The sequence below is a fragment of the Scophthalmus maximus genome, chromosome 7 (assembly GCF_022379125.1).
Source record: "Scophthalmus maximus strain ysfricsl-2021 chromosome 7, ASM2237912v1, whole genome shotgun sequence".
Lineage (NCBI taxonomy): Eukaryota > Metazoa > Chordata > Actinopteri > Pleuronectiformes > Scophthalmidae > Scophthalmus > Scophthalmus maximus.
Genome location: NC_061521.1, coordinates 6,787,267 through 6,813,145, shown reverse-complemented (window position 1 = coordinate 6,813,145; position 25,879 = coordinate 6,787,267). Strand labels below are relative to the sequence as shown.

Below are 25,879 nucleotides of genomic sequence, written 5' to 3'. Positions count from 1 at the left end.
AGTTATTGGTGTAAATGATCTTAACAACAGAAACTGACACATATCAAATCAAAATTTATTCAAGGAGCACATTTTAAAAACAACAACAGTAGACCAAAGTGCTGTGCATTAAAAGTATCCCAAAAAACCATGTTAAAAAGAAACAACACAAACTCTACACGATTAAACACAAGGACCAGTTTTTGAACTGAGTTAAAAGCCAATGAGTAAAAATATGTTTTAAGACTCGTTCCAGAGTTTGCGCGATACAACGCACTAAGGCATGATCTCCCCTTTGCTTCAACCTTGACCTGGAGACGACCAGAAGCAACTGGTCAGCGGATCTGAGTGACCTCGATGGGACATGGGGTTGTAAGAGGTCAGACAGCTCGGCTGGAGCTAGCCCATTTAGTGACTTAAAGGCAAACAATTTTAAAATCTCTTAATCTGCATTGAGACCCACCCACCATCTCCATGGTGGGTGTGCGCTCACACTGTCTCTTACAGACCGATTGAGTCCATCAACTCCTCAGGAAAACGTTATTTTTGTTCAGTCCCGTAGAGTGGATGAGCAGTATGTTGCATGTGTGTTTGTGTTCTTGTGCTCTGGTTATCTGATGATTAGTGCTTGTGAAGGAGGTGTGTGAGGAAGTGATTGGACTGGGGATTACAACATACAGACCAGACATCACCAAAGTCACCAGAGCCAACGTTTCTCAGACTGCGGGCTTCACGTAAGGTTTTTGGAGCCCAGTGTGAGAACAACGCAGCCGGGCCACTGTTGGAGTTGGACAGTTACACTTTTACAATGCAGTCACATATTCAGAAGCTTAAGAGTGGTGGAGGTCCGTCTGCTCTGTTCACCACAGATATTGCTGTACCAGCTCTGATTCCAGCAGTATGTGTGTGAAGTCTAGAGGTTGGACTCTGAACATTTCGATGCAGATTGAGTCAATCAGGGTAAAAAGGGTTGATAACTGTTATTTGTCATCATCGTGCAAAAGGCAGCCTCACAAATCTGCTGTGGTTTGGGGTTACCTGCTTCTTTTTAGGAATCGTACCGGTCAGATGTGCTGTCGCCATTGTTATGACAGTGTCTTGACATATTTTCCTGTATTGGCTTCTGTATGCCGGCTCCGACAGTTTAGCTCGTTTTTATAAAATAATCTGTCGGACACGAAGCACGATGCGAGTATCTTTTAGTTTCCGACCGATGAGGATGTAATGTTCCCATCCATGTAAGGTGTGGTCAGGTGTATTGTTGTTGATAGACCTACAACCAGTGAGAGCAACGGATCATGGGAAATCAAATGATATCAAATGAGCTCCCAGAATTCAACTGGGTCCCAGGCCAATCTCGAGGCAGTAGAAAGAGATTGACCTTCAAAAACCTTTTCTGGAGTAGAAATGTTTCCTCTGCAGGGACCTGTTTTCTCCACTACCTGACAAGTCCACCGTTATAACATTAATCCACCAATGTACGAGCTCATCTGGCCCTTAAAGGGAATGGGAGATGGCCTTCTGATTGGTCTGATTACATGTTCTCTTATAGGTCGAAATCCTCTTGAACCATTTGACCCTTTTTCTGCTGTTAAACTACCAAAAGAGGATTTGTACACAAACTAAATTAACTGAGCTGTCGCCCCTGAGCTCAGATCATTAGAGTAGATCCCATAGAGTCTGGAGTCCGAGTCCCTTACTCAGTTATGGACTGTTGTGTCAACAACCAATAATCATTCATCAGTAAATCCAACAGGGAAGTGCTCGGATGTGTTGGACCCAGTTTTAGCCGACTCGTCCACCTGTCCTGTTTGTCTCTGCTCCTCGGTCAAATGTGTTTTCTTCCTCCGTCTCTCGCTCCCCCTTCAGCTCCTCTGTCTGTGTAACGCCTTAATCTAGGTCAAGTCAACAAATCCCACTAAACGCGCACACACACACACACACACACACACACACACACACACACACACACACACACACACAACACACTTCTAACTTTGACCAAATCAAATCTTAACCCCTCAAATAACCCTTTAAGGTGTGACAGAAAGTGAGGACTCAGAAAAATGTCCTCACACAATTAAAAACACATACATTCATATTTAATGAATGTATGTGTTTTTAATGGTAGAAGTCAGAAGCAATCACTTGAGCTCCTGCTGCAGTTCTTGTATATTATGTATTTTCAACGCTTTTGCTCTAAGTAAAAAGTTAAATTAAATGTCCCCTTTTATTCAGAACACATTTTTCATGAGCAACATTTTGGTATTACTTTGAAAGATGATGTGAAAATTGTACAATCAACCAAAAAATCCACTCCAATAATATTGTTAAGTACTCTTTCCATCCCTCGTGACTTAGTTGAACTCCAACAGAACTGACCTTTTTTTCTGTGCAGCCCTCAGGACTATCTCCCTTTGTTAAATTTCCTGTCAGGAGAGGCCGTGGCATCTGACTTCCTGTCGGATTGTGACATTTCCTGTTCTGTTGAGGTGGGGGCGGGGGATTGGCAGGCGTCTCGCGCAGACTTTTCAGCTGTTGGAAGAAACAGGATACAGGACAGTGGATCGGCCGCAGTCGGAAAACAGTGCTTTAGCTGACAAAAGTGAACCAAAATAACAAAATGCCGCTTCAGGCCACAGACGTCACATGTCGGTCAAAGGCCAGAGAATGGAAAAAAGGATTAGACCACAGACACTTTTGAGGTCGGGGTACTGAAATGATTGAAGCTGAAGCTAAATGTTGCTTTAGATATTAGTCACTGTGGTTTTCCGTGTCAGCCATCACAGCAGACAAAATGCAAATAACAAGTTTCAGAAAGCTGGGTGAAGAAACTGAGTTTGAACCTGTCCTCGGGGTTTACTGACTCTGAGCTGTCCAACTCAGAGTTTTCGGTTTCGGAACAGGCGATAACAATTAGTTTACGCCTCGCTGAGTTCAATTAACCCAAAGTGGAGATAAAAAGCCCTCGTCAATGGAACACAGATAACTGAATGTTGGAATGGTAACTGGAGGAAAAAAAGTCTTGAGCCTCGTATTTCTCCCCAGTGGAAATGAACATTCTAATCTGAATATATATTAAAGAAAAAATTAAATATTTTTGCAGCCAAAAAGGAACGTGAGCAGTCGTGGCAGAAAATTGCTGACTGAGTCAATGCATGAGTATTGATTAAAAAGAAGAAAAAAACAAACTTATTCTAGATTTAAGATATATATTCATATTTATTAGTGCTGTCAATCGATTCAAAATTGTAATCACACAATTTTGCTGGGATTAATCACGATTAATCTGATTTTTTTTACTTCTTAAGACTGAAGTTTGGAATAACAGATTTTTACATGTAAAATGATGGAATTACTGAAGAATCAACTCAAAGGAAGTATTTAAATTCAAATACTGTAGTTTAATAGCATCTGAGCACAGATTCTCTCCTGTGAACTACAGATTTCCAATAAAACCATCGAGGCTAAAGTGACGTGTCCAGATATCTATCAGATAAATATCTGGACACGCAGACTCTATGCTTGTTTCTGTCGTGTTGTGCATTTTCACAGCAACATATGCCGAGCGTAACCTCGAGCTGCTTTAATACAGAACCACATATTAACACGTCAAGTTATTTCTCTCCTGTCCACAGAGAGCATACGCCCGATCGCCTTTCTTTTTGACGTCCATCGTGAAAGTGACAGACAATTCCTGTTTGCATATTTTCCCGTGTCACTTCTCGCGTGTGTTTTTCGTGACAAAAAGTACTTTGGAGACATTTCTCCTGCTGAAGGACTGTGTAGTGTGTGAACCCCCCGTCGCAGATGAGTCGCGTAGTGTGAACAGGACAACGACTGAAAGCCTGCCAGTTCAAGACAGCACGTCGTGTAGTGTGAACTGGACAGAGATCTTTGAAAATCGTGTAGTGTGCCGTTAAATATTTCCCAATTAACACAAATATTAACACGTAAATTTTGACAGAACATATATTGCTATAAATGTATATATATATATGTATATGTACATAAACATGAATATACATACACATTTGTACTTGTAGGAATAAAAAGAGGGATATTGTCTTTATTTGGGAGGTGAGGGGTCAGTCAGAAATAATTTTTGCATATAGTGTCTCCAACTGCTCTGCCCTTGCTGGGGTGAGCCGGAGCCATGGGCCTTGAGCATCCTAATGGTCACCTCCACCCTGCCTCGTGTCCTGCACTGAGCCAAGTGATACCGTTGCTGTGGGCCGGGCTCAGGATCAGGGTTAGGGCTCAGTAAATAGGGCTGGCAGGGGAACCGGCTGTCACTGAGCAGGTAACCATTTGAGTCTTGTGGCTCTGTGACAAGGGAACACCACAAAAGTGAACAGCAAGAGTCAAGGTTCTGACAGCGCGTCAGACTTTTGCCTTAGAAATGTGCTCAGCGTCACAACTGTTGTATAGAAATCTGCCATTGGCAAAAAAGAACACAGTGCTACACAAATAAATGTGTGTCCACCATGTGTCATATGAGCGGTATGAGGGCTGAGGATATTGTTTAGATAAATGATGGATTGTGAAGAAAAACGGAAACGCTCTAACAGAAAAGAATCTTGCAATGATAAAATGTACGACCCTGGTGTGATCAGGGTCAGAAGTTAAATGTTCAGGATTGACTGTAACATCCATTGTAGCCCCATAAGGTGGTGACAGAGATGAGGAGATTTTAGAGGAGCTGGCTTTCTCTTCAGAACAAACTGTGGCACGGCATGTTTGAGGTTTAACTTATGTGTAAAGAATTCATTTTAATAATAATGGTTAGAACCACCTTTCATACTTACAACTGCCAGTTTACAAGAAACTAAAGCTAAACTAAATCAGTCTAATACAACAGTCCTGTAATAAATCCTTTTTCATAATGGTTCTAATGTCTTTAGAGGGGTCAGTTTGCATTGTGGTGGATCAATTTGCATTATACAAAATTGAAAACAAAAAAACCCTGTATGATGCCATTTAATTGAACAGCATCACAAACTATTTCCTCCCAAATGACCATGAAGATTAACTTATGTACCCAGAAGTTTTAATAAAGTGTACCTAATAAACTGCCAACAGTGTGTATGTTGCACATTGCACACAGGCAATGTTCTGTCATGTGTGATATCATGTAAAACTTGTCTTGTCTGTGATTGGCTCTGACCCTGGTATTCTTCTTCGCTGAATGTGGGTCGGAAAAAGTGATCGGGCATAGTTAGAGATGGGCATCGAAATCCGGTATGAAACGGGCCCCGGGGGCTAAATTATGAAAGACCGTAGTATAGATAAGCGGCAACGTTATCGGTGCTGGTAACATCAGAGCGTTCCCACTGCCCCCTCACATACGCAGACCTAGTGCTCCGTGTGACGATGGCGCAGAGAGTGAACCAGTCCAAAGTCTGGTTGAACTTCACCGAAATCGACGGAGACATCGCTTGTTGCCACAAGTGTAACAAATGTTTTGCAAGTAAAGGCGTTAACATGACGTGGAAATCTGTGGAAACATTTCGTTAAAGTGAAAGTACACTTTACTTATACCAAAGGGAGGATGACTGAGGTGAAGGGACCCGGTTCATAGTGAAAGAACCACAACCCTTTAGCTTTAGGAAACAGTCTGTCTGTATATATTGATTTGTGTTACTTTACTCCAGAGACAGAAACTCTGACATTTTTCAGAGTAATTTTTAATGAAATATCACTATCCATGATAAAGCAATTTAGCAGAAGCAATAATCCAGAATTTGTCATTTGTCATTATGTTGCAGATTTCTTCATCGTTTCCCCAACTTCCCTTGCTTCTTCACAGTCTGCACTTGTCAGTGTGACACTCAGTTGTTTCTCTGTTCGTTTCCATTTCAGTCAATTTCCAAAATGTAAGAAACTCTAAGATGGTTGTTCATGATCACATTTACGCCTGCATCAGCTTTAAAAAAAATCCTGATAGGATAATCAGATGCTGGAGAGTCCATAGCCGCAGCCTGGCGGTCTAAGGTGCATACCATGGGATTTTATCCAAATCGGAATTCCTGTCTGTCTATAGGTCAAACTGTAAAATGTCAGCGTATGATAAAGGGTTGAAGGGTAAACCTGTTTCATCAGACGTGTGTGTAGTCTGGTTATGGATGTCTTCCTCTGCTCTGCACAGGGAGTCCTTCCCGAGCTCTCTCCACCATGTCGCTGTCCGCTCGCCCAGTCAGACGCCTCACCTCCAGGTCCATCAGTAGGAGCCAGAGTTTCACGGGAGTCAACACCTACGATAAACCCTACAGGTACACACACACACACCTACACACACAGGTATATACTGTATGCTCTGGGTAGATACACACTGATGATCGTGTTGTTTGTGTGTATGCGTGTGTGTCAGAGAGAGAGAGAGAGAGGGGAAGCAGAAGCTGAGTGAATCTAAGCTGTTACTCATTTGAAATAGTAAACAAAAGAGAATCAACATGTGTCAGTCACTGTAAATACTGTGGCGACAAAGGTATGGGTAAAAACTTTTACCCATACCTAAAACTAAAAATTGTTTTGGTTCATTATGAAACCCGAGCAGGTCGGAGGTCGTCAGCTGAGGTATTTCGATGTCGCCCAGGACACACTTTGTGTGGGTGGTTGGGTGGATGGATTGGTGGATGGATGGATGGATTGGTGGATGGGTGGTTGGATGGATGGATGGGTGGGTGGTTGGATGGTTGGGTGAATGAATTGAAGGGTGGGTGGGTGGATGGATGAGTGGGTGGATGGATGGATGGATAGATGGATGGATGGATTGGAGGATGGTTGGGTGGATGGGTGGGTGAATGGATGTGTTGGTGGATGGGTGGGTGAATGGATGTGTTGGTGGGTGAATGGATTGAAGGGTGGGTGGGTAGGTGGATTGCTGGATGGATGGATGGATGGATGGATTGATGGGTGGGTGGGTGGACCGACGGGTGGATGGATGGATGGATGGATGGGTGGGTGGGTGGTTGGTTGAGTGAATGGATTGAAGGGTGGGTCGGTGGATGGATGGATGGGTGGATTGGTGGATTGGTGGGTGGATGGATGGATGGATGGGTGGATTGGTGGATTGGTGGATGGGTGGGTGGGTTTGAAGGGTGGGTGGGTAGGTGGATGGATGGATGGGAGGGTGGATGGATGGGTGGGTGAATGGGTGAATGTGTGGATTGCTGGATGGATGGATCGTTGGATGGATGAATGGGTGGATTGATGGGTGGGTGGGTGGACCAACGGGTGAATGGATGGATGGATGGATTGGTGGGTGGGTGGACAGATGGGTGGATGGATACCACTAAATGCTGCAGAATTAAAATGTTTCCAGACATAAATAAGCCAGTATGAGGAAAATGTTCAGATCCTTTCCATGCTAATGAGATATTTCATGTTATTATGACATGTTGGTATTACATTACATACCAAATGATTCCGTTATAACCAGTTATTCTTCACATGTCATGTTGGGACTTCCAGTTAAAGATGGTCCATGTTTGTGACCATGGATGCCAAGGTCACAAACATGATTGAGGTTTTCTCAGAGATGTTGCTCGTCCAGAGACTCTATGAACTGGCACAACCATTATCACTGTGGCTCAAAATACTGTTTCTCCTTGATCATCAGTTATTTGATCACGATGTGTGTGATTTTAAAATATGTTTTTCAATGTTGAATGAAATCAGAGAAAAAATCGAACCATTATATGATGAAGGGTGTCAGTCTGATGGGATGTGATGATGTCAGCGGAGGGTCTCTAGCGAACATGTTGAACTGTTTTTGAACTGGTGTTGCAGGAACCTATCGGTGTTCAGCACCCCAGGTCTAAGCAGGAAGCCCAGCAGAGCCAGCAGGATGTTCACCATGTCCGCCAAGTCCAACCCACCACCTAAGGTCCCTCAACCAGAGCGACTGGATCAGGTCTACGAGGCGCTGAAGAAAGGCCTGCAGTGAGTACACACTCTCTCCCACAGACACACACACACACACACACACACACGCACACACATATAGACACAAGTGTTTCAGCCTTTCTGTGCACCATATCCAACTCAAACTGAGTCTGTCCTTTACCAACCGTATAATTGGCTTACACTTACAGGAATTTAACATTTTGGAAAACAGTCTTAAACCTTCTTTCTTATCTCACCCCTGGAAAGAAAGTGGATTCCTCTATCTGTAAATTATAAAGCAATAATCAGTCACCTTAACTTAGCAGCTTAATGCTGCATTCAGACCAAATGCAAATGCAAAGATTTTTGGCATTGCGTTGCTCGTGCAAGATATGCGGCAGGAACATTGCAGGACTCGAGTGGGTGAGGCAAATTTATAGTGCAGTAGATGCAACGACTTTGCATGTCATATCTGTGCTTTGGTGTGAATGCACCATGAGACTGGAAGCCTTGCCCCGTTCTACAGGGATGAAAATTCACTTTCCAGTCACTAATACTCTCAGGGATCAGCGCTCAGGCGTGGAAACACACAGTGAACAGTGATCTGGGCGGTGCCCCCCGACTGGGCTCTGATTCATTTGTGTGTGTGTTTGTATGTTCGCCCAGGTCTTACCTGCAGGTTTATCAGATGGACCTGGACAGTCTGAGCAGACAGATGAAAGAATCAAAGAGGAACTCCAGACTGGTACGTCTGACATTTTCACTGTCACTAGTTTCCTTGTGTACGGAACAATTATTTCTTTACCTTTAGATTTTCCTTGGGTTTCAGTGTGGCCCAGAGCCAATGAACGCCACGGCGTTTCTGTTTTTTGCATCCAGCATTCTCGGCATCTCCAAGACTTCCTGAAAAAGAATAAGTTCTGACAAAGCAAAGTGGCGACAGACAAGTTGTTTTGCTTTAAATGATCCTCATCTTGATTGCACTGTGTAATGGCTTTAGAGCAGTGACACCGTCTCAACCATTAGATTGGTTCCCTATGAACTCTACTTTCACCCTGAAATTCCATCCTCCATGGGGAATAAAATATTTATTTACAGCTCAAAAGAAGTGCGTCCGACTTTGCACGAGCAAAATAGAAAGAGGATAGTTTTCCACAGGCCGTGGGAATTTTGAAAAGTCAGGAAAGACTTTTCGTCTTACAGGGGAAGGCCGACTGATGCAGCGACACATTAGGAGTTGTTCTGGTGACAAACCAGTGAGACGATGGAGTGTCTCCAGCAGTAAAAGCACTTGGTTTCCACTCTAACTAAAAGATAGACACAATCATTGTGCAGCCACTTGATGAAAATGTGATATACATAGATGAAAATGTACTATAGACTTGTTGTTTTCTCTCTCTGCAGGGTTTCCTGTACGAGCTGGACAAGGTGAGTTACTGTCAGTTCTTTGGTACTTACCTCAGCTGTCGTCTTGTTAAGTTCATCATAATGTTAAATTCCCACAGCACTAACTGAATTATGAAACACAGGACGTGAGGGTAAACTGTCCATTGTGCCAATGGATGGTATGCACATGAGGTTTGCCTTAATGTTGAGAGTGGCAGGTGAGCTGTATCTCAGACGTGGGAAAGATGTACATTTCGGGACACATCATCAGTAGTGTACTTTAGTAGTGTGTTTCGGCCTTTCAACACTAGACACCCTCATCAAAGTGGCCAGCTACAGGGTGATCGAACCCGAGCTTGTGTCCCATGCCCAATCATGAGAATTGCCTGGTTGTTTAAATGGCGCAGCCCACGGGACTATGCAAGGCAGGGGGCGTCCTCTTCCCTGAGTGAAGCTTAGAGCTGACTGCATACCTTGTTCACCCTCCTCCTGGAGGGTTGTGACCTGGGTTCTCAAGTGGGGTATGGGTTGGGGGGATTATTGATCGAGTCATGTTGATGCTCTTTGAGCCCAGCAAGGGTCCTTCCGCTTGATCCATATCCACTGGCTGCTTCTTTCGGCCGCTTCAGAGACCGATCTAATTGTCTGTCGCAGAGCCTGTCCATGGATGCCAAGGTCTTTCAGCAGCCTGACGGTGGAAGAAGCCAAAAAACCTCTGCATCCCACTTCAACCGGATAGACTCTCGCTTTCCATCCTCGTTGTGGAGCGTCTGCCGCCAGTTCTGTGTAGCACAGTTTCTTGCGCTCATAGGCCTCTTCTGTTGAATTCTCCCATGGGACTGTGAGCTCTGTGATGTAAACAGACGTCAGTGAAGGGGACCAGAGTACCAGGTCTGGCCTAAGGGTGGTGGCTGCAATCTCAGGTGGAAAGATTAGTTGCTGGTCAATATCGACTAGCATCTTCCAGTCCCGGGCCATGGCTAGCTGTCCAGCTTCTGGTTTGATAGGGGGATGGTTGGGCTTTTTCTGTCCCTCTCGGATGAAGGTTGGGGCCGTGACGGAATTGGTTGCTCTCAGGGGCATTAATACAACAACAGTCCTACTGTTAAAGTGAAGCTCAACACTTCCTGCACAGAGGTTTTGACATTAAAAGCATCCCAGCAGCTTAGGCAGGCTTTAAATGTGAAACATTTGTTGTAGGCCTTGCTGGTAGTTCAACAGCGATCCAAAAAGAAAGAAGCTGATTAGAAAGAAGTAGTTATGTGATGTGTTATAATAACATGATAGGTCATTTGACCCATGTCAGGGTTTTTTGTAGAGTAGTGGGAATAAATGTGACTCTGTGTTTCTCTGTTACAGCAAGTGAAGGTGACTGAGAGGTATATAAGACGACTGGAGTTTCACCTCAGCAAGGTAAGGCCCCCGTGATCCCTGTCAGACAATACCTGTTCAAAGGGGCGATTCTAGGATCAGAGCTTTAGGAATGATCCCAACATTTTTTAGATCATCCAATGTTGATGGTGTTGAGGGTCTGCTTGAATTACATTTTTGTTATATATCTGAAACCAAGCACCATGAAAGAAACTTCAAGGGTAAGCTGTAGTAAAGCAGCTTACAGGAGTCTCATTATCTCACTTTGAATCCAAAAAGTCAATACAGATATATACTGAAGAATCCAAACAACAGACTGTGATCTAGAAAACACCCAGAGAGCATCACTTCACACGATAGGTGGTCTCTGTATTTGTGATTTCTGTTAAATGATTTGCCAGCTGGCCCACTGTTCTGATTGGTCAACCGCTTCCGTTGCGTGTAGAAAGTTCTCTCGCTTTATCCGTCTTTGTTGGGGGGCGTGCCAGACTAGCCGCTGGTCATGCTTCCTATCTTCTATACCTGCAGTATATGTAAAATATGTGTGGTTAGGGTTCAGGAGGTGTTTTCCACTGGTTTCCTCCCACTGTCCAGTGGGATTAGGTTCTTCAGAAACTCTAAATGGACTGTAGGTGTGAGTGTCTCTGCATGTTGGCCCTGTGTCGGGTTGGACCGACCCTTAAAGAATGGATGGATGAATAAGATCATTGGCCACTCTAAAAAAACAAGTGAGTCTCATGTGATGGGTTGCTAGGGCAGCACACAAACATCACACACAGTGTTGTGAGCCCCCAACAAGCAGAAGTGAAAACATCATAGTTTCACTTAGTTCAGCCCAACAAGGAACCAAGAGGGAGTGTCACTGACAAAACACAGGAAGGAAAATGAATGTCACTGTAACGCATATCAGTTAGTGAACCACTTTCATATGTGCAACCTCTCATCTAGATTCGGTTGCAGCTTGACAGAGCATCATGGTTGTTTAAGGCAAATAAACAATTATTATTATCGTTTCGATATGACACAGTGGTGTCACGGTTTGGTTTGTTTTCGATACAGTTGGTTCTGTTTGGGCTTCTGTTTTATTATACAAAGCAGGAATCCACGACTATAAATGTATCGCCGCCGTTATTTGTTTTTCACTGTTTGAATCAGTTGAAGGGCTGCATGGCCACCCCGTGACACATGATAGAGTCATCCCCCCCTCTTCTTCTTTCACAAATTGCACCCTGACCCTATGTATCCAGAAGGTCAAAGGTCAAGGTCACAGGGACATCATAATGTTCTGTAACAACACTGGCCATTACTTAACACCATGACTCTGACTGGATGTCAGAGACATACAACTTGCAAGAACAGTACATCTAGTATTTGTTTAGGCAACTGCAGCAGCTGTTTTCAGAGAAAAAGCTCTAGTTTGGACAATTTCTGAATTTCAAGTTAGTTTGTTCGCCCTCTTCTCACAGATTGATGAGCTGTATGAAGCCTACTGCCTGCAGAGGAGACTCAGGGATGGAGCCAACAAGATGGTGAAGGCGTACACTGCCTCTCCAGGCAGCAAGGAGGCGAGGGAAAGTTTGACAGAAGCCAACAAAGGATACAAAGAGTACACAGAGGTAAGACAGAGAGAGAGAGAGAATGAACAATGGATTAAAGGGATCATTCAGTGATTTTGAGGTGAGGTTGTATGAGTTACTTATGCATAGTTAATATGTTACCTTATGGAGATGGTGATCAGCATGTCATTTTACAGAACTTGGAGAAGAAGTGGAAGTAGCACAATTCAGTCCCACTTTTGCAGAGGGGACCACCAAAAAATGTTTTTAAATGCTAAATCCTTGTGGGAGAGAGGGATAGTCATTTAATAAGCAAGGTTTTGGTAAAGAGTAATGGGACACGATAAAGCACGACATAAATATTCAGCTCTGTGAATGACTACCTTGATCCTCTCCGTAGAACATGTGTGTGCTGGAGAGTGAGCTGGAGAACCAGCTGGGGGAATTCCACATTAAGATGAAAGGTACGAATGAAACACTCACGGCGAGAGCGCCGACATGTCTTCACTCTGTCCTCCTCCATTTTTTGAAATTGTCCTCTCGCCATTTCATTCTCTCCCAATCAATGAACATTTAAAAAAAAAAATCACATTCTAGAAAAACTCATAGCGTCTGAGACTCACATAATCCAAAAGAATCTTTAACTGAAATGCCCTCTCTGAATAAAGTTTGAATAAAGGATACATTTATAAAGTGGAAGAGGAAGACTTTACAATTAGCTACAAAAATAATTCTGGATTTCAATTTGGGGCAATTCTCGTGCATAGTAACAGGTTTTGTCATTAGTCTCACATCTTTTACATCCTCCGGTCATTTCATACAACACTGGGTACAGAACACCTTGTGTTGGAACAAGGTGGAAGTCTAGTTATGTTTTCATATGACTAATATCCCAGTTAGAGTTATTAGATAGATATTTGACTCTATGAGAGGATGGTGCTGTGGGTCACACATCTGTATCGTTTTGTCTTTCAGGTCTGGCTGGATTTGCTCGGTTGTGCGCTGGTGACCAGTATGAGGTTAGTCCATCATGTCTCTCTCAGTTCAATTCATTATGCTTTATTGGGATGAACATCAGGTAAACAATATTGCAAGGGCAAAATAAAAGTGATGTCTCAGAAGCAGAATATAAGTACATTAGAAAATAAGAATAAACGTGTTAAATGTGTTTTGTGTGTGTGTGTGCGTCCTCGCAGATCTTTATGAGGTATGGTCGGCAGCGGTGGAAGCTTCGAGGCAGGATAGAGATCAATGCCAAACAGGTGTGGGACAGTGAGGAGATGGTGTTTCTGCCGCTCATCAACGACTTCCTCTCTGTGAAGGTCAGTTTTATTTTACTCTGGATGTATTTTCATTTTCGGAGGTCATCGACAAAGCGGAGGGTCGGTGGTTCGATCTCTGAAGTGAAATGATGAAATAATGCACATGTGAATTAAACATTACCAGTGGGTACGATAATGTTATGTAGTCATCCAGGCAGAAGACAGCAGTGGCATGTTCAAACGATGTTTCTGCGGTCTCCCAGGTGACGGAGCTGAAGAGCTTGGCAAATCACGTGGTGGTGGGGTGCGTTTCCTGCGAGACTAAGGACCTGTTTGCCGCACTGCCCCAGACGGTGGCCGTGGATATTAATGACCTCGGGACTATTAAGCTAAGCCTTGAAGTCACCTGGAAGTAAGTTTAGGCCCACTGAGCTGCCGGCGTGTTGAAAATTGTTCTGAGCCTCATGAGGGCTGTTATTCATCAACAGAACATAGCTTAAATATTATGTGAAATGTTGATTTATTCTGTGCTCTACCTCTACCTCCGCCTCAGTCCATTTGATAAAGATGATCAGGGGTCGGTGGCGAGCAGTGTCAACAAAGCCCCCACCGTCAGCAAGAGGTTCTCGACAATCTTCAACCAGAGTCCACCGGACACGCCGTCCTTACGTGAACAAGCCTTCTACGTGAGTTCTCCCACATGCGACATCCTTCTCATTTCCCCACTCAAGGGGGTGACACTGATTGACCCCTGTGTGACATGTGTCTTATGATGTATGTAGCCTTCAGACATTACAGACAACTGAGGAATGACCAGGCCCGTTGAGGACAGACGGTGTAATGCATTTAGTTTGTTTCCCGTCTTTACACAAAGATTTAAAAGATTATAGGTAATCTGTGTAAAAACACTGGGAGAAAGCAATAGGAATTGTCAGATTCATCACGTTCTGGAACACGCTGCTGTGTCTCCCGCCGTCCTGATCTTCCTGATACTGGTCCACACTCTGTCTTCGTCTCGCAACTGGGGTTAGGGCTGATCTCCCGGTTTCGAACCAATGGCAGAATGAGTTTAGCGTCCAGCCACCGGTCCCCCTAACTCGCTCTGTTGCCCTTTTGTTCCATCCGCGGTGACCCTGCCGTGTAGTCTCTGCCTCGGAGTCTGGCCCGGCGGCAGCACTGGCCGCTGCTGGACATCTTCCGAGACACTCTGAGCCAGAGCTGCTCCTGTAGTGACAAGTCGCCGACAAGACAGCCCACCGTCGTAAGTCCCAATGGAGTAGTTCCCCTGCGTCCTGTAGAAATGCAGAGACCTATTGACTAGTGGCTGTAATGATGATGTAGAACATTAGAAACCTCACCGTTTCGTGGAGCCGTGAGGTTTGTATGCAAGAACTAGAAATCTGCTGCTGTTGGTGTTTGGTCACCTGTTGGAAGATCTGCATACGTGACTCTGCTCGGGTCCATAGCACAGTTAGAACCCCCTGACAGAACTGTATGGAATCATTGCTGACCTACATGCTGCGCTCATTCATCTCATCTTGACCTCCAACAAAAGTGGTTTGGATTATCTGGATAAACTGCTGGTGTTACCTTTACCAGGGAGGTTATGTGTAGGCCCCATCCTTTTGTTAGTTTTTCCACAAAATCCTGGTAGACGGATGGAACATAGGCCAAGGAAGGAACCCATCAAATGTTGGTGTGGATCTGGACAAAGGAGTGGATCCTGGAATTTGTCATCACTTTCTTTAACATGGGGAAAGAGGGCGTTTTTCTTCTAGATGAAAAAAACCCAAGATATCTACGTGTGTGTGCCATTTGGTGTGGCCTGATTAAATGTTAGGGCAGGTAAGGGCTCTACTGTGCCATCTTAGTTTCCGATGCCATGTACTCAGATCTTAACATATACTTTGGTCTGCATAAAGTTAATAACCTTGAGAGGGCGGATGGATTCCTTGCAGGTGAGAATCCATCTCGCCCGCCTCAAAATTTCCAATCGACTTGTGGCCAATTGATATCTGCATCATCGAGCTCTGCCCTGGAACTCTGTGTCTTTGGGTCTTTCTTGAAGGCGCTTGTGTTGTTGTACACACCGCATCTGGAAGTAGTTGTACGCAGAATTACAAAAGTACTGCTCCCCTCCTTTCATACTTACCTGCACAAAGTGAACACGGATGTCAACTTACAATGAATTGTTAGAAGCTGTCTGGTTCTCATCTTAAATCAATTGACATATGCTGTTAGCCCTGTTAACCCTCATTTTTCATAATAAAGTATATGTATACAATAGTATGAAATAATATTTGATGATTACTGAAGGATCCTTGTGTTCCCAAAGAGCAGCTTTTTGTTAACTTTGGCAGATCAACTTAGAGTTATTTTTCCAGATGTTTCCAGGTTAATGCAAATTCCTGGACTTTGCTCTGAAACTTCACATTGATTTACTGTACATAGATGTACTGTACATGTTCAGAACACCCCTTGCCTCAATGATCCCTGCTCATGTATCGGTTTCCACTCAGTTGTCCTTGCGCAGTGTGCTCAGAAATGTACAAATGTGGTTACTGAAGCGGAACAGGGGAGAACAAAGCGAAGCTGAACGAACACATGAGATGATTATGGACTGTGCGTCTGAGTTTGCCAGAACATTAATCCAAAGTCCCTTGAATCTTTTACAGATTTCCGTAAATGATACATACCATTGACTTGTGATATGTAAATGAAAGTGCAAGAAGAATCAACCCTCATTGTCCTTTCCATTGAAAACAAGAGGCAAAGTGTGGTGTTAGCCTGTATAACAGTGAGTTTATTAGGCTGGATACTATGGCAACCGTACAGGTCGCATGCTCACCGACCTTCTCCCGATCTGGTATCCCCTCAAACACCTCAGACAACCCGTGTCTCCCATCTGGAAGACACCAGACCTCTTTGTATTAGTCCCCTTACAACTGCCTTTTCATCAGTCCGGCCTTTTAAGCAGAGCTCTCCTCTTTTAGAACATGCTGCGTCGTCATGAGGAGTTAGAGAACGGAACGGCGTGGTCTAATTCCTCCGAATCGTCGGACGACTCCTCTAGCCCTCAGCTGTCTGTAGGGGGGCTGCGTTACTCCGCACATCAAAAGGTAACGCACACGACAGACTCTACGCAATCTGCAGTTTTTGTTCTGCTAGGATGATATCATGATTCTACCTCGCTGTGATGGTTCATCTGACTAAAGTGTAGCTTGTATTGTATGTGTCATATCATAATCATCAACCTTTCTTTGATTATTTTGCCATTTTGTTACGCTGTAGAGGGATTCCTTTTATCTTCATCAGTCACATCCACTCCATCTGGAATTTATCTCACAGGTCCTCTAAGAAAATAAGCTGTCCTCAAATAGGAATTTGCCATTTTATGTTGAAACTATTGAAACTGAACCTCTAAGGTTGATGATACCAGGTTTCATTGTCAGGGAGAATTGGCGTACAGAAATTATTTTCACCGGCTTCCTCCCTCAGTCCAAAGACATGCAGAATGGGGTTAGGTTAATTGGAGACTCTAAATTGCCCGTAGATGTGAATGTGAGAGTGAATGGTTGTCCGTCTCTGTATGTGGCCCTGCAATAGGCTGGCGACCTGTCCAGGGTGTACCCCGCCTCTCGCCCAATGTCAGCTGGGATTGGCTCCAGCCCCCCCTGCGACCCTTAGGTGGATTAAGCGGTAGAAGATGGATGGATGGATGGATGGAAATTATTTTCATCTTGTCACTTTACTGGCTCTCGCCACGTTACATGTTATCTTGTCACAGTTTTCATTCCAAACAGAAAACTGTGTTCCAGTGGTGTATAAAGTACTTACATGCTATACTTGAGTAAAGATAAAGACATCTTACTTGAAAATGAATCTGGTAAAAGTAGAATGCTCATGAGAAAATATTTGAGTAAAAGTCTTAGAGAAGCTTACATCAAATGTACTTGAGTATCAAAAGTATTTGTCAGGTATTAAAATGTACTTAAGTATCAAAAGTAAAATGTACAAAGAAACAAAACAGCCAGAAATTCAGTTCTTCAATTTAAACTTTATTAACAGTATTTATTCCTCCCTCCTTTTAACTCTACTCCTTATACCCCCGCCATCCCTCTCCTCTTACCCCCTCCCTCTGCTCTACTCCTTCCTTGTCTTAAAGTCCCTTCATTAAAGTCGACAAACTTTGCGATTCATCTTCAGCAGGGGTTGGTTTTCACAATTGCGAGGATCCAGATGTGCCCTTCGTGGGCTGAAGTCAAGTCCTGCGATGCTAAATAGTCGTTCACAGGCTTCATTCCCATGAAAACATTTGTTTAAGATTCGGCCGTTGGGTGTTCTTCTTCCTCCGAGCTGGCCTTGCTGGCGCACGGCGTTGTGGCAGCATCGTCCACACTTCCTCCAACAGTGTGGACGAGGTGGCTGCCATGATCACATTCTCCGTTTACAGCGAGACCTAGTGAGAGCGTCAATACATCCAGTCCAGATACAATATCATTGAGACAATTGGGATGTTATTCTACAAATTTTGTAGCGAGTAACGCCGTTGTCCTATGATAATGTAGCAAAAGTATGTACTTGTTCTTTAGATACAACTAAAAGTACTGTAAAGAAGTACTTGTACTTCGTTACTTTACACCAGTCAGCCAAGGCCTAACAGCTCCTTTTAAAACAATACAGATCATGAAATCATATCAAGACATCAAATCTCCATTGTGTAAGAATGAAGTTGATAAAAACACAAACCAAATTACACAAAGAACAGCACGTATTCACAAGATAAAAAAAAAGAAACTATGAGAATCAAAGCAAAATTAAAAGATTCAGCTTTTCTGCAGGAGACAAGGAACTAGATCAGAAACCGGTGTGCAACCCAGCCAGGAACTCGGGATGACCTCGCCCATCGCATATGTTCCTGTTTCACTTCTCGCGTCTGTTTTCGTGTCAAAATGTACTTTGGAGACCTTTCTCCTGGTGTGCCCGAGGCATTAATATGCCAGATTTTTTTCACAAGATTCATGTTCATGAATGATGATCATGTATTTTTGTCTGGGAAATCAGTGAAAATGTAAAAGAATATCCACTATGTTAAAGAAAGTGATAAAATCCTGAAAGAAACTGAATCTGAGCCTTTGTCCAGATCTTTATTGGCCCATCTTTCGACCAAATTTTATGAAAATCCGCTCTGTAGAGCGCAACAGTGAGGATCCCAAAGTGAAAAATTCCAATAATTTTCTTCATTTTGATTATTATCCATAATGTCGCCACCATCCAAGGTCAGCTCATCACAAGGTTGTGAAACGATGGAATATGAACCTGTAGAAGCTACAAGTCCGTATAATATCAACCTTATTTTAAGAAAAAGGCGTTTTATTCCCGATGTCATTGAGAAATACTACATTACCCACAATCCGAGATGTAATGGAACGCAGCATGAGTTACTGGTACCCACTGCTACCACTGAACTCTACGATGGTTATGCACTATACAAGCACACAAAACACAAGCTGCAACACATCACAAGACTCTTATCAACAATATAAACACTATAGTGATGATGATGAAGGATAAATTCAAGAAGAAGAGTAAATGAATGGGAAATTCACGTCCGGAGCCGAAGCGTTCAAAAGGTGGATGGTCACTGTTGGGTTCTATGGAAGGGACCCTTCATTCACCTACTCAGGGAATGACCCATGATTCAGAACTATTGTTGAAAGGTTCATGAATGTAAAAAAACAACAACAAAAAATTGAGTTCAACCTGAGGTTCTATGTTCTCAATTATCCACTGTGGAGCCACAGTCTTTATTCAGACCGATGTAACGGTAGGAAACTGGAGCAGATCAGGTGAGCGCTCTGTCCAAGAATGGTTCTGGGAGTTAGATCTCTTTCAGCTCTGAGCTCTGCTCTGAGAAAACTATGGAGACGTAGGGGGACTACCGATTGCTTAAGCTTACCCTGACCAACTGAAGTGTTTGGACTACAGAAGATGCGTTTCTTTACTTTGTTGCTGGTGCGTTGTTTCCCAGTGACTCAGTGGCTCCATGTTTCTTTGGCCCTGTAGGCAATGTTGGTGACTCCAGACATTCAGCCAGCTGTAACAGGAAGTTCCTCCCCACAACCCAACGTCTCATTTTGCCTAAGAGACTCCTCCTCCCAAGCTCCAAACCCCCCCAACACGATCTGCTCCGTCGGCGAGGCTCCCGACACCGCCCAACACCAAGCAGACGGCAACAGGTAGAGATTCCATTTGAATTCCATTCTGCTTTCTCATAGATGAAAAAGGGGTTTCATATGCATCACATCGTGTGCTCTATCAATATTTATGAATTGGATTAATTGAGTTATGAACTCATTCACAGAGGAGAGCAGGAGGGGACAGTCAATGCGATCCAACAACCTGTCGTTGAGGAAGAGAACGCAGGGGAACAGTGTCCCGCAGCAACGGCGGATGGGGCGGTGACCAACAGCCACACCTCGCGCAGATACTCGCGCTCCCTGAGCCACATTAGTGAAAGCAGCGCTGACGGTGTCGTGTTAACGGACAGGTCAGCCGGCGAATCGGGGGAGGAGATGTCTTTGGCCTCGGGAATCTCCATCAATGACATTGAAATGGAGCTGCCCCGCAGAACCCCCGAGCTGCCCGGCTCCACTGCCACGGACACTGACGTGTCACCAAGGAGGCTCGGTGTCGTCGAAGAAAACACAACAGCTGATGACGTCACAGATCAACACGAAACTTCCTCCTCCGCCAGGTCCGAAGGAATGAACTCTAGCCCCCCACCACAAATGAACACACTTCCACACCCGGAGTGCGACCCCCTCCCAGAGGGCGGCGAAGAGACGTATGTGGCCCGGCGGGTGTCGGTGGAGGAGGAGATGTCAGGCGCGGTTGCCGATGGTCCGTCCAGAGAGGGTGACGGTCCAGTGGACTCCGGGCTGGAGGATGCCCTGGGAGCTGTAATCTCCTCTCTGGATGATTACAGAGGACAGTTCCCCGAGTTGCAGTTCCTGGAACAAGAGCTGAAGCTGCTGCAGGTGACACTGAAGGTGAGGACGGCGCATGTGTGACAAACACATGAAAGTTAAATGTTAATTTGTAAAAATCCAAGTTGAGTGTGCATCTCAAGACATACGGTCTGACTATGGATTTGTGTGTGTGTGTGTGTGTGTGTGTGTGTGTGTGTGTGTGTGTGTGTGTGTGTGTGTGTGTGTAGGGCGGTAGGCACAGCCGTTCACCCAGCGTGGTCAGCCTCACAGTGGAAACAGCTCTGGGCAGCTTTGATTTCCTCAACACGTCGGACTGCGAGGAGGATGAGGAGGAAAAGGGCGACAGGAGGAACAGGAATGTCAGGTCGGTGCCAACAAATCAAGTGTCGGTGAAAACAATGAAACACACCGACCGTCTCAGGAGAACAAAAAACTCGTAAAAACATATGTGACTAAGACGTGTCAAGTCAATGACCGTCCCTTTATCACAACTTTATTTGTTGATTGTAAGCTGACATGATGTAGAGTCACAACCGTCGCAGGATCTTGCTGCCATCTAGTGTTACAGTATAGTGTTTGCAGTTTTTTCCTCTTGTTTAATATCACAAACCTTCTGCCATAATATTAAATTAAATTAAGTCACAGTGATGTTATTTATTTTGACAATTTCAATGGTTGACTATCACCAAATATTAAATCAGCTGAGCTGCTGATGTTAAAAAATACTTTTTCCAACATGAAAACAAATAAAAATCAATACTAGCGATGAAAACTCTGAATATACAGCCATGCTAACTGTTCTCATGCCCCAGGTTGGCTGATTGGAATGTCACATGTTTATTCATAAATCAGAGTATTGGACAAAGTACAAATTGGACGTGATTGGTGGCATTAGAGAAAAAGCTGGGGGAGTTAGTACAGTTCATAATGACAGGAAACGTGAATGTCTGAATCAAAGTCAGTGTCCATCTGTGTAAAATATGATCTTTGTCCGTCCAGTGGTGTTTCAGAACGTGGACTGTGGTGGCCCCAGCCCCGGGCCACTCGCCTAGCTAAAAAAATAATTGACTATGGTTTTGTCAGATATGGGGTATGGGTAAGCAGTTCACTCTTCAAACACATTTGGAGGACGAGCCGTATCGAGAAGAACCCCGAGTCCATGTCCAGTGATATTTAATAGCTACAGACTGCCCAGCTCCAGCTGGAACACACTGTATTTGATCACATCATTTGGACCACTACTATATCACATTTGGCTTTTCTTTTTTTGCTTATTGATCATATGTTCCCTCTTTTGTTCACCCGTGTGTCTGAATTCGCGCAGAGTTTCATTTCTTCCCATTACACACTGAAATGCCCTCCTGTGTGTGTGTGTGTGTGCAGGTCTCTGCAGGACAGAGGCTGGGACAGCCCCTCCTCCTCCCACATGTCCCCCCTCACGACAGGCTGCTCCACCCTGGACTGCTCCCTGGTGGTCCACCTGAAGAACTGCAGCGCACAGTTGCTGGTAAGAGATAGGAGCCGTTGAATTCAGTCTGCCGAGTGATGTGCTAATTTATCTTGGACAGAAGCAACAGCATAGTGATGAACTGGGGCAAAAGTAAACTCTACATGATTCTACCTGTCGGGTGTGAATTGACACGCGGCTCTTTGTGTGTAGTGTCTGGGGATGTTTGGGCCCCTGCGCTGTGGAGAGATGTACGCCTTAGACAGACTGCTGAGGGAGGCTCGAGTGCTCGAGATCATGCGACGCATCACCAAGGACAACCCGAGACGCCCCAGACAGCCTGCCGAAGGTACGTGCCACAGTGGGACCACTCGTGAAACACCAGTACCTGCTTTTCACTCATCCACCCATGTGTGTTGATCGAGTGTTGCCCTGTAACATTCGGAGATGAACACACTTCAATTCACCAAGTTGTTTGATGACAAAGACATAAAGTACAGTGCTTGTTGCTCGCTACTTGATAAGGGGGACCTGGAAGAATCTCAGCTAGTGATACATCTAACGCACCTCACCAACAGATAGACTACACAGTTAGCACTTTTTACCACAACTGCACAGGCCGTAGCCCTCAGACCGATCTAAGACTTCAGACTACAAGTCGCTGCCCACAGCTGCTGGAGGATGGAAAAAGAAACCTGGAGAAAATTGAGGAACTACAGAACCAAACCTGCATCCTGTTCCTCTATACCACATGTCACTTAGTCATCTGGCTATTCATCAAAATACACATACCGATAGACAATCGTGAGGATTTTTGCGAATACCCAAATCCTGAGAATATTCAGCCTTTGTAAAGGGATGAGAGAAACTGACAGAATCGTGATCATCAGGGTTTGAAAGCGATAAAACTATCACCAGATCATTCTTTTGAATAGCAATATAACAAAAGTTCAATACATATTTATACAATGCTTATGCATGGCAGAAGCACTGTGAGGAGGTATCACACAAAATCATCCGTTTGGTTTCTTCAACTTTTGTCTCGGGAGCAAAACTCTATCTTTCAACTCAAAAGACAACGATTTAACTTAATCCTGCAGACATTCTCGGCCATATTTTTGTAGCCCTGATATCTGAGGTTCTGTTGTCGTCAAGTCTCAGTCTGTAAAGGTTGCTTATGTTCCGGAGGAAAAAAACACTAATGAGTAGGAATAATAACTCCAACCAGAAGGCCTGTGAGCAGACCACAAGGTCAGGAATTGACTAATCCTCCTCTGTTTCTCTCTCTTGACGCTGTCTTACCTTCTCTCCATTACAGTGATACCTCAACTGGGCCTGTGCCTGGGTGCCGTGTCACTATGGCAACAGTGTGTGGGGCAGGGCAGTGTGTACAGCGTCTCTGCCGAAAACCTCCTGGTCACTCTGTCTACAGCTTACTCCATCGCGCTGCCAGAGAGGGGCAGCAGCATGGCCGACAAAGGTATGTGTGTGTGTGTGTGTGTGTGTGTGTGTGTGTGTGTGTGTGTGTGTGTGTGTGTGTGTGTGTGTGTGTGTGTGTGTGTGTGTGTGTGTGTGTGTGTGTGTGTGTGTGTGTGTGTGTGTGTGTGTGTGTGTGTGTGTGTGTGTGTGTGTGTGTGTGTGTGCGTGCGTGCGTGCGCACAGACACACACGTCAGTGTGGGTGCCATGTAAACACTTGTGTGTATTTGTCTAGTGTTCCTGTGTCTGGTTGAGCGAGTGCTGGATCAGAGGTTACCACGGCGGGGGAGCAACGATGTGACGGTGACACTGTTCCAGCTGTGGAGTTACTTAGAGGCGAATGGCATCAGCGACATGGAAACACACATCACTGAGCTGGCAGAAGAGGGTATATGTCACACACACACACGTATAGAATAATAATAATACACATACAGAAAGCTAAATGAAAGCAGGGAAAAGCTTCTGATCAGTGGCAGTAACCAGTGATGACCTCCCCCACCAGTGTGGCTGGTACAGAGGCTGTCGTCGTGTGACCAGGACGTGATCGTCCACACGCTGCGGCGTCCCGCCGAGTGCAGCCTGAGGAGAGAAGGACTCCACGCCGTGGCCAAGTTGCTGAGAGACCCACGGGGCAAAGTGTCGGCCTCCGCCAGCTCTGTGCTGAGGAGCTTGGCAGCCCAGCCCCGACCACGGGAGCAGGTGAGAGTGCACTGCACACAGTGTGTGTTGTCCTTATGCACTGCATGTGCACTGTCAGTGTCAAAACACTTTGACCAAAATCTTTTTAACTGGATTTTATCGACTAAATTGTCTTTCTCTGGATACTGAGACTGCAGTGTTTTTACTGTGAACGATGTGACATTCTTAGAACTTTGATAATTTAATGATGTAACTTTGCTTTTATTTGTGGATCTCCATTCAGTGTCATTTTTATGATGATGTTGTTTGAATAATATTTGACTGTAAAGAAACCATTTTATGATAGAAACTTGTAACCAGGATATATGTGATATTGTGACTCTTTCTAATTTCTAAAATCCTGTTCTTATTTCCAGCAATTTGACAGGTCTGTGCTCGCATCGTTTATTATTATACTGCATATACAGCCAAGCTGTTATTCCGTGACAAATGGAAACAGGCTGACGATAGTGATCAGGCTCTAATCACTCTAACACAATATGAAACAAAAAGCAATGTACAATGTGCAGCAGCCTCTTACCAGAACCCAAAGAAGACATGAAACCTTGTATGTTCTCCTCCTCAGGCCTTGGTCAGCTGTCTGGAGCTGCTGGAGGACGAAAACGTGGAAACCAGAGTGTGTGGATGCAAGGCCTTGGCTTGTCTCAAGGTAGAAACGATACAGTGTGGCTTCGTCCTCAAATTACTGTTTTAGGCCAACGTTGATCCAATTTGTGGCACAAAAGCTTGTTTGTACTGTCAAACACAGCATGTCCGCGTCATGCTGACCACTTTTTTCCATCTGTCGTTATTGCAGGCCAAAGAAAGCATCGACCAGTTGGTGTATCTGTGTCGGACGGACAAGGAGGAAGTCCGAGATGCTGCCAAACAGACGCTGCTAGTGCTCGGTAATAACAAGCATCCGATTGGTCAGACAATGACATGTAGACACAATAATCGTAAAATAATGAAAACACATGCATGTTAGTTGGATCCTTCTGATGACTGTAGACTTTGAGTCGTACAGCGAATGTTGTGGTTTATATATATATTTATTTACTGTAAGTTTGTAGACTAAAACCTTTTGGTATTTTTTTTTCCCATCATTTTTTTATTCCATTTCCTCACATGCTTGTGACATAAGACAATAATTAAGGCAGAAACAAGAAATATACTTGTTTTCTGCCTGTCTGACATTTTCCAACACAAAACTCTCTGGAGAGGATTATTTCATTCATTCATTCATTCATTCATTCTTTCTTTTGTTCACCTTTTCCCATTTGTTATTGTCTTTGCTTTCGTTGCGTGGAGCAGGGGAGGAGGGGAAGATGGCCCACAGACATGTGGAGACGTCTCAGGACAGCATTCCCAGACTCTTCGCTCCTGGAAGCATGGCCAGCACAGCGTTCTAACAAAACACACACACACACACACACACACAGTATGCAGTATGCTGCTCCTCTACCCCATTACTAACACAAAAACATGCAAAAAGAAATATAATATATGATATACAGTACATACACTGTCAGAGGGGGGCGGTCATATTCACACCAGTGACAGCACCTCTGCCATAACACTGGGCAAACTTTTAAAGTCAGTAAGCTACAAACACAACACTTTTTTTTATCAGCCTGTGATAACTGTGCTGAGTTACAGTGCCACTGTAAAGAAAAATGCATAATGTGAGCGATTATCACTGGAAGGATGGAGGAGGGAGTAGTAGAAGGACGAAATTGGATAAGTGGGCAGGGAGGAAACAAGTCAGATTATCGGAAAGACTACTTGCCACAGCAGTCGTGTCCTTGGCCCAGACATATATATATATATATATATATAT

General features: G+C 44.3%; 1 protein-coding gene across 4 annotated transcripts in view; it reads left to right on the top strand.

The window, feature by feature from the left end:
- The window catches only part of ripor1 (RHO family interacting cell polarization regulator 1), a 31,631-nt gene extending 5,754 nt beyond the window's left edge, over positions 1-25,877 (top strand). For 2 of the 4 annotated variants that reach the window (XM_047333599.1, XM_047333600.1), the window contains exons 2-25: positions 6,128-6,251; positions 6,423-6,426; positions 7,757-7,923; positions 8,533-8,611; positions 9,271-9,294; positions 10,612-10,665; positions 12,090-12,239; positions 12,580-12,643; positions 13,155-13,198; positions 13,376-13,501; positions 13,705-13,853; positions 13,995-14,127; positions 16,435-16,560; positions 19,508-19,680; positions 19,806-20,493; positions 20,661-20,797; positions 21,817-21,940; positions 22,094-22,229; positions 23,199-23,360; positions 23,594-23,746; positions 23,864-24,060; positions 24,626-24,709; positions 24,857-24,947; positions 25,354-25,876. In XM_047333599.1, the coding sequence (XP_047189555.1) occupies positions 6,128-6,251; positions 6,423-6,426; positions 7,757-7,923; positions 8,533-8,611; positions 9,271-9,294; positions 10,612-10,665; positions 12,090-12,239; positions 12,580-12,643; positions 13,155-13,198; positions 13,376-13,501; positions 13,705-13,853; positions 13,995-14,127; positions 16,435-16,560; positions 19,508-19,680; positions 19,806-20,493; positions 20,661-20,797; positions 21,817-21,940; positions 22,094-22,229; positions 23,199-23,360; positions 23,594-23,746; positions 23,864-24,060; positions 24,626-24,709; positions 24,857-24,947; positions 25,354-25,451 (3,287 nt within the window). In that variant the 3' untranslated portion in view covers positions 25,452-25,876. Of the gene's footprint in view, positions 1-6,127; positions 6,252-6,422; positions 6,427-7,756; positions 7,924-8,532; positions 8,612-9,270; positions 9,295-10,611; positions 10,666-12,089; positions 12,240-12,579; positions 12,644-13,154; positions 13,199-13,375; positions 13,502-13,704; positions 13,854-13,994; positions 14,128-16,434; positions 16,561-19,507; positions 19,681-19,805; positions 20,494-20,660; positions 20,798-21,816; positions 21,941-22,093; positions 22,230-23,198; positions 23,361-23,593; positions 23,747-23,863; positions 24,061-24,625; positions 24,710-24,856; positions 24,948-25,353 lie in introns of all 4 variants that reach the window. The other 2 variants (XM_047333601.1, XM_035641450.2) reach the window with 2 other exon arrangements.
- The last annotated feature ends 2 nt before the right edge of the window (positions 25,878-25,879 follow it).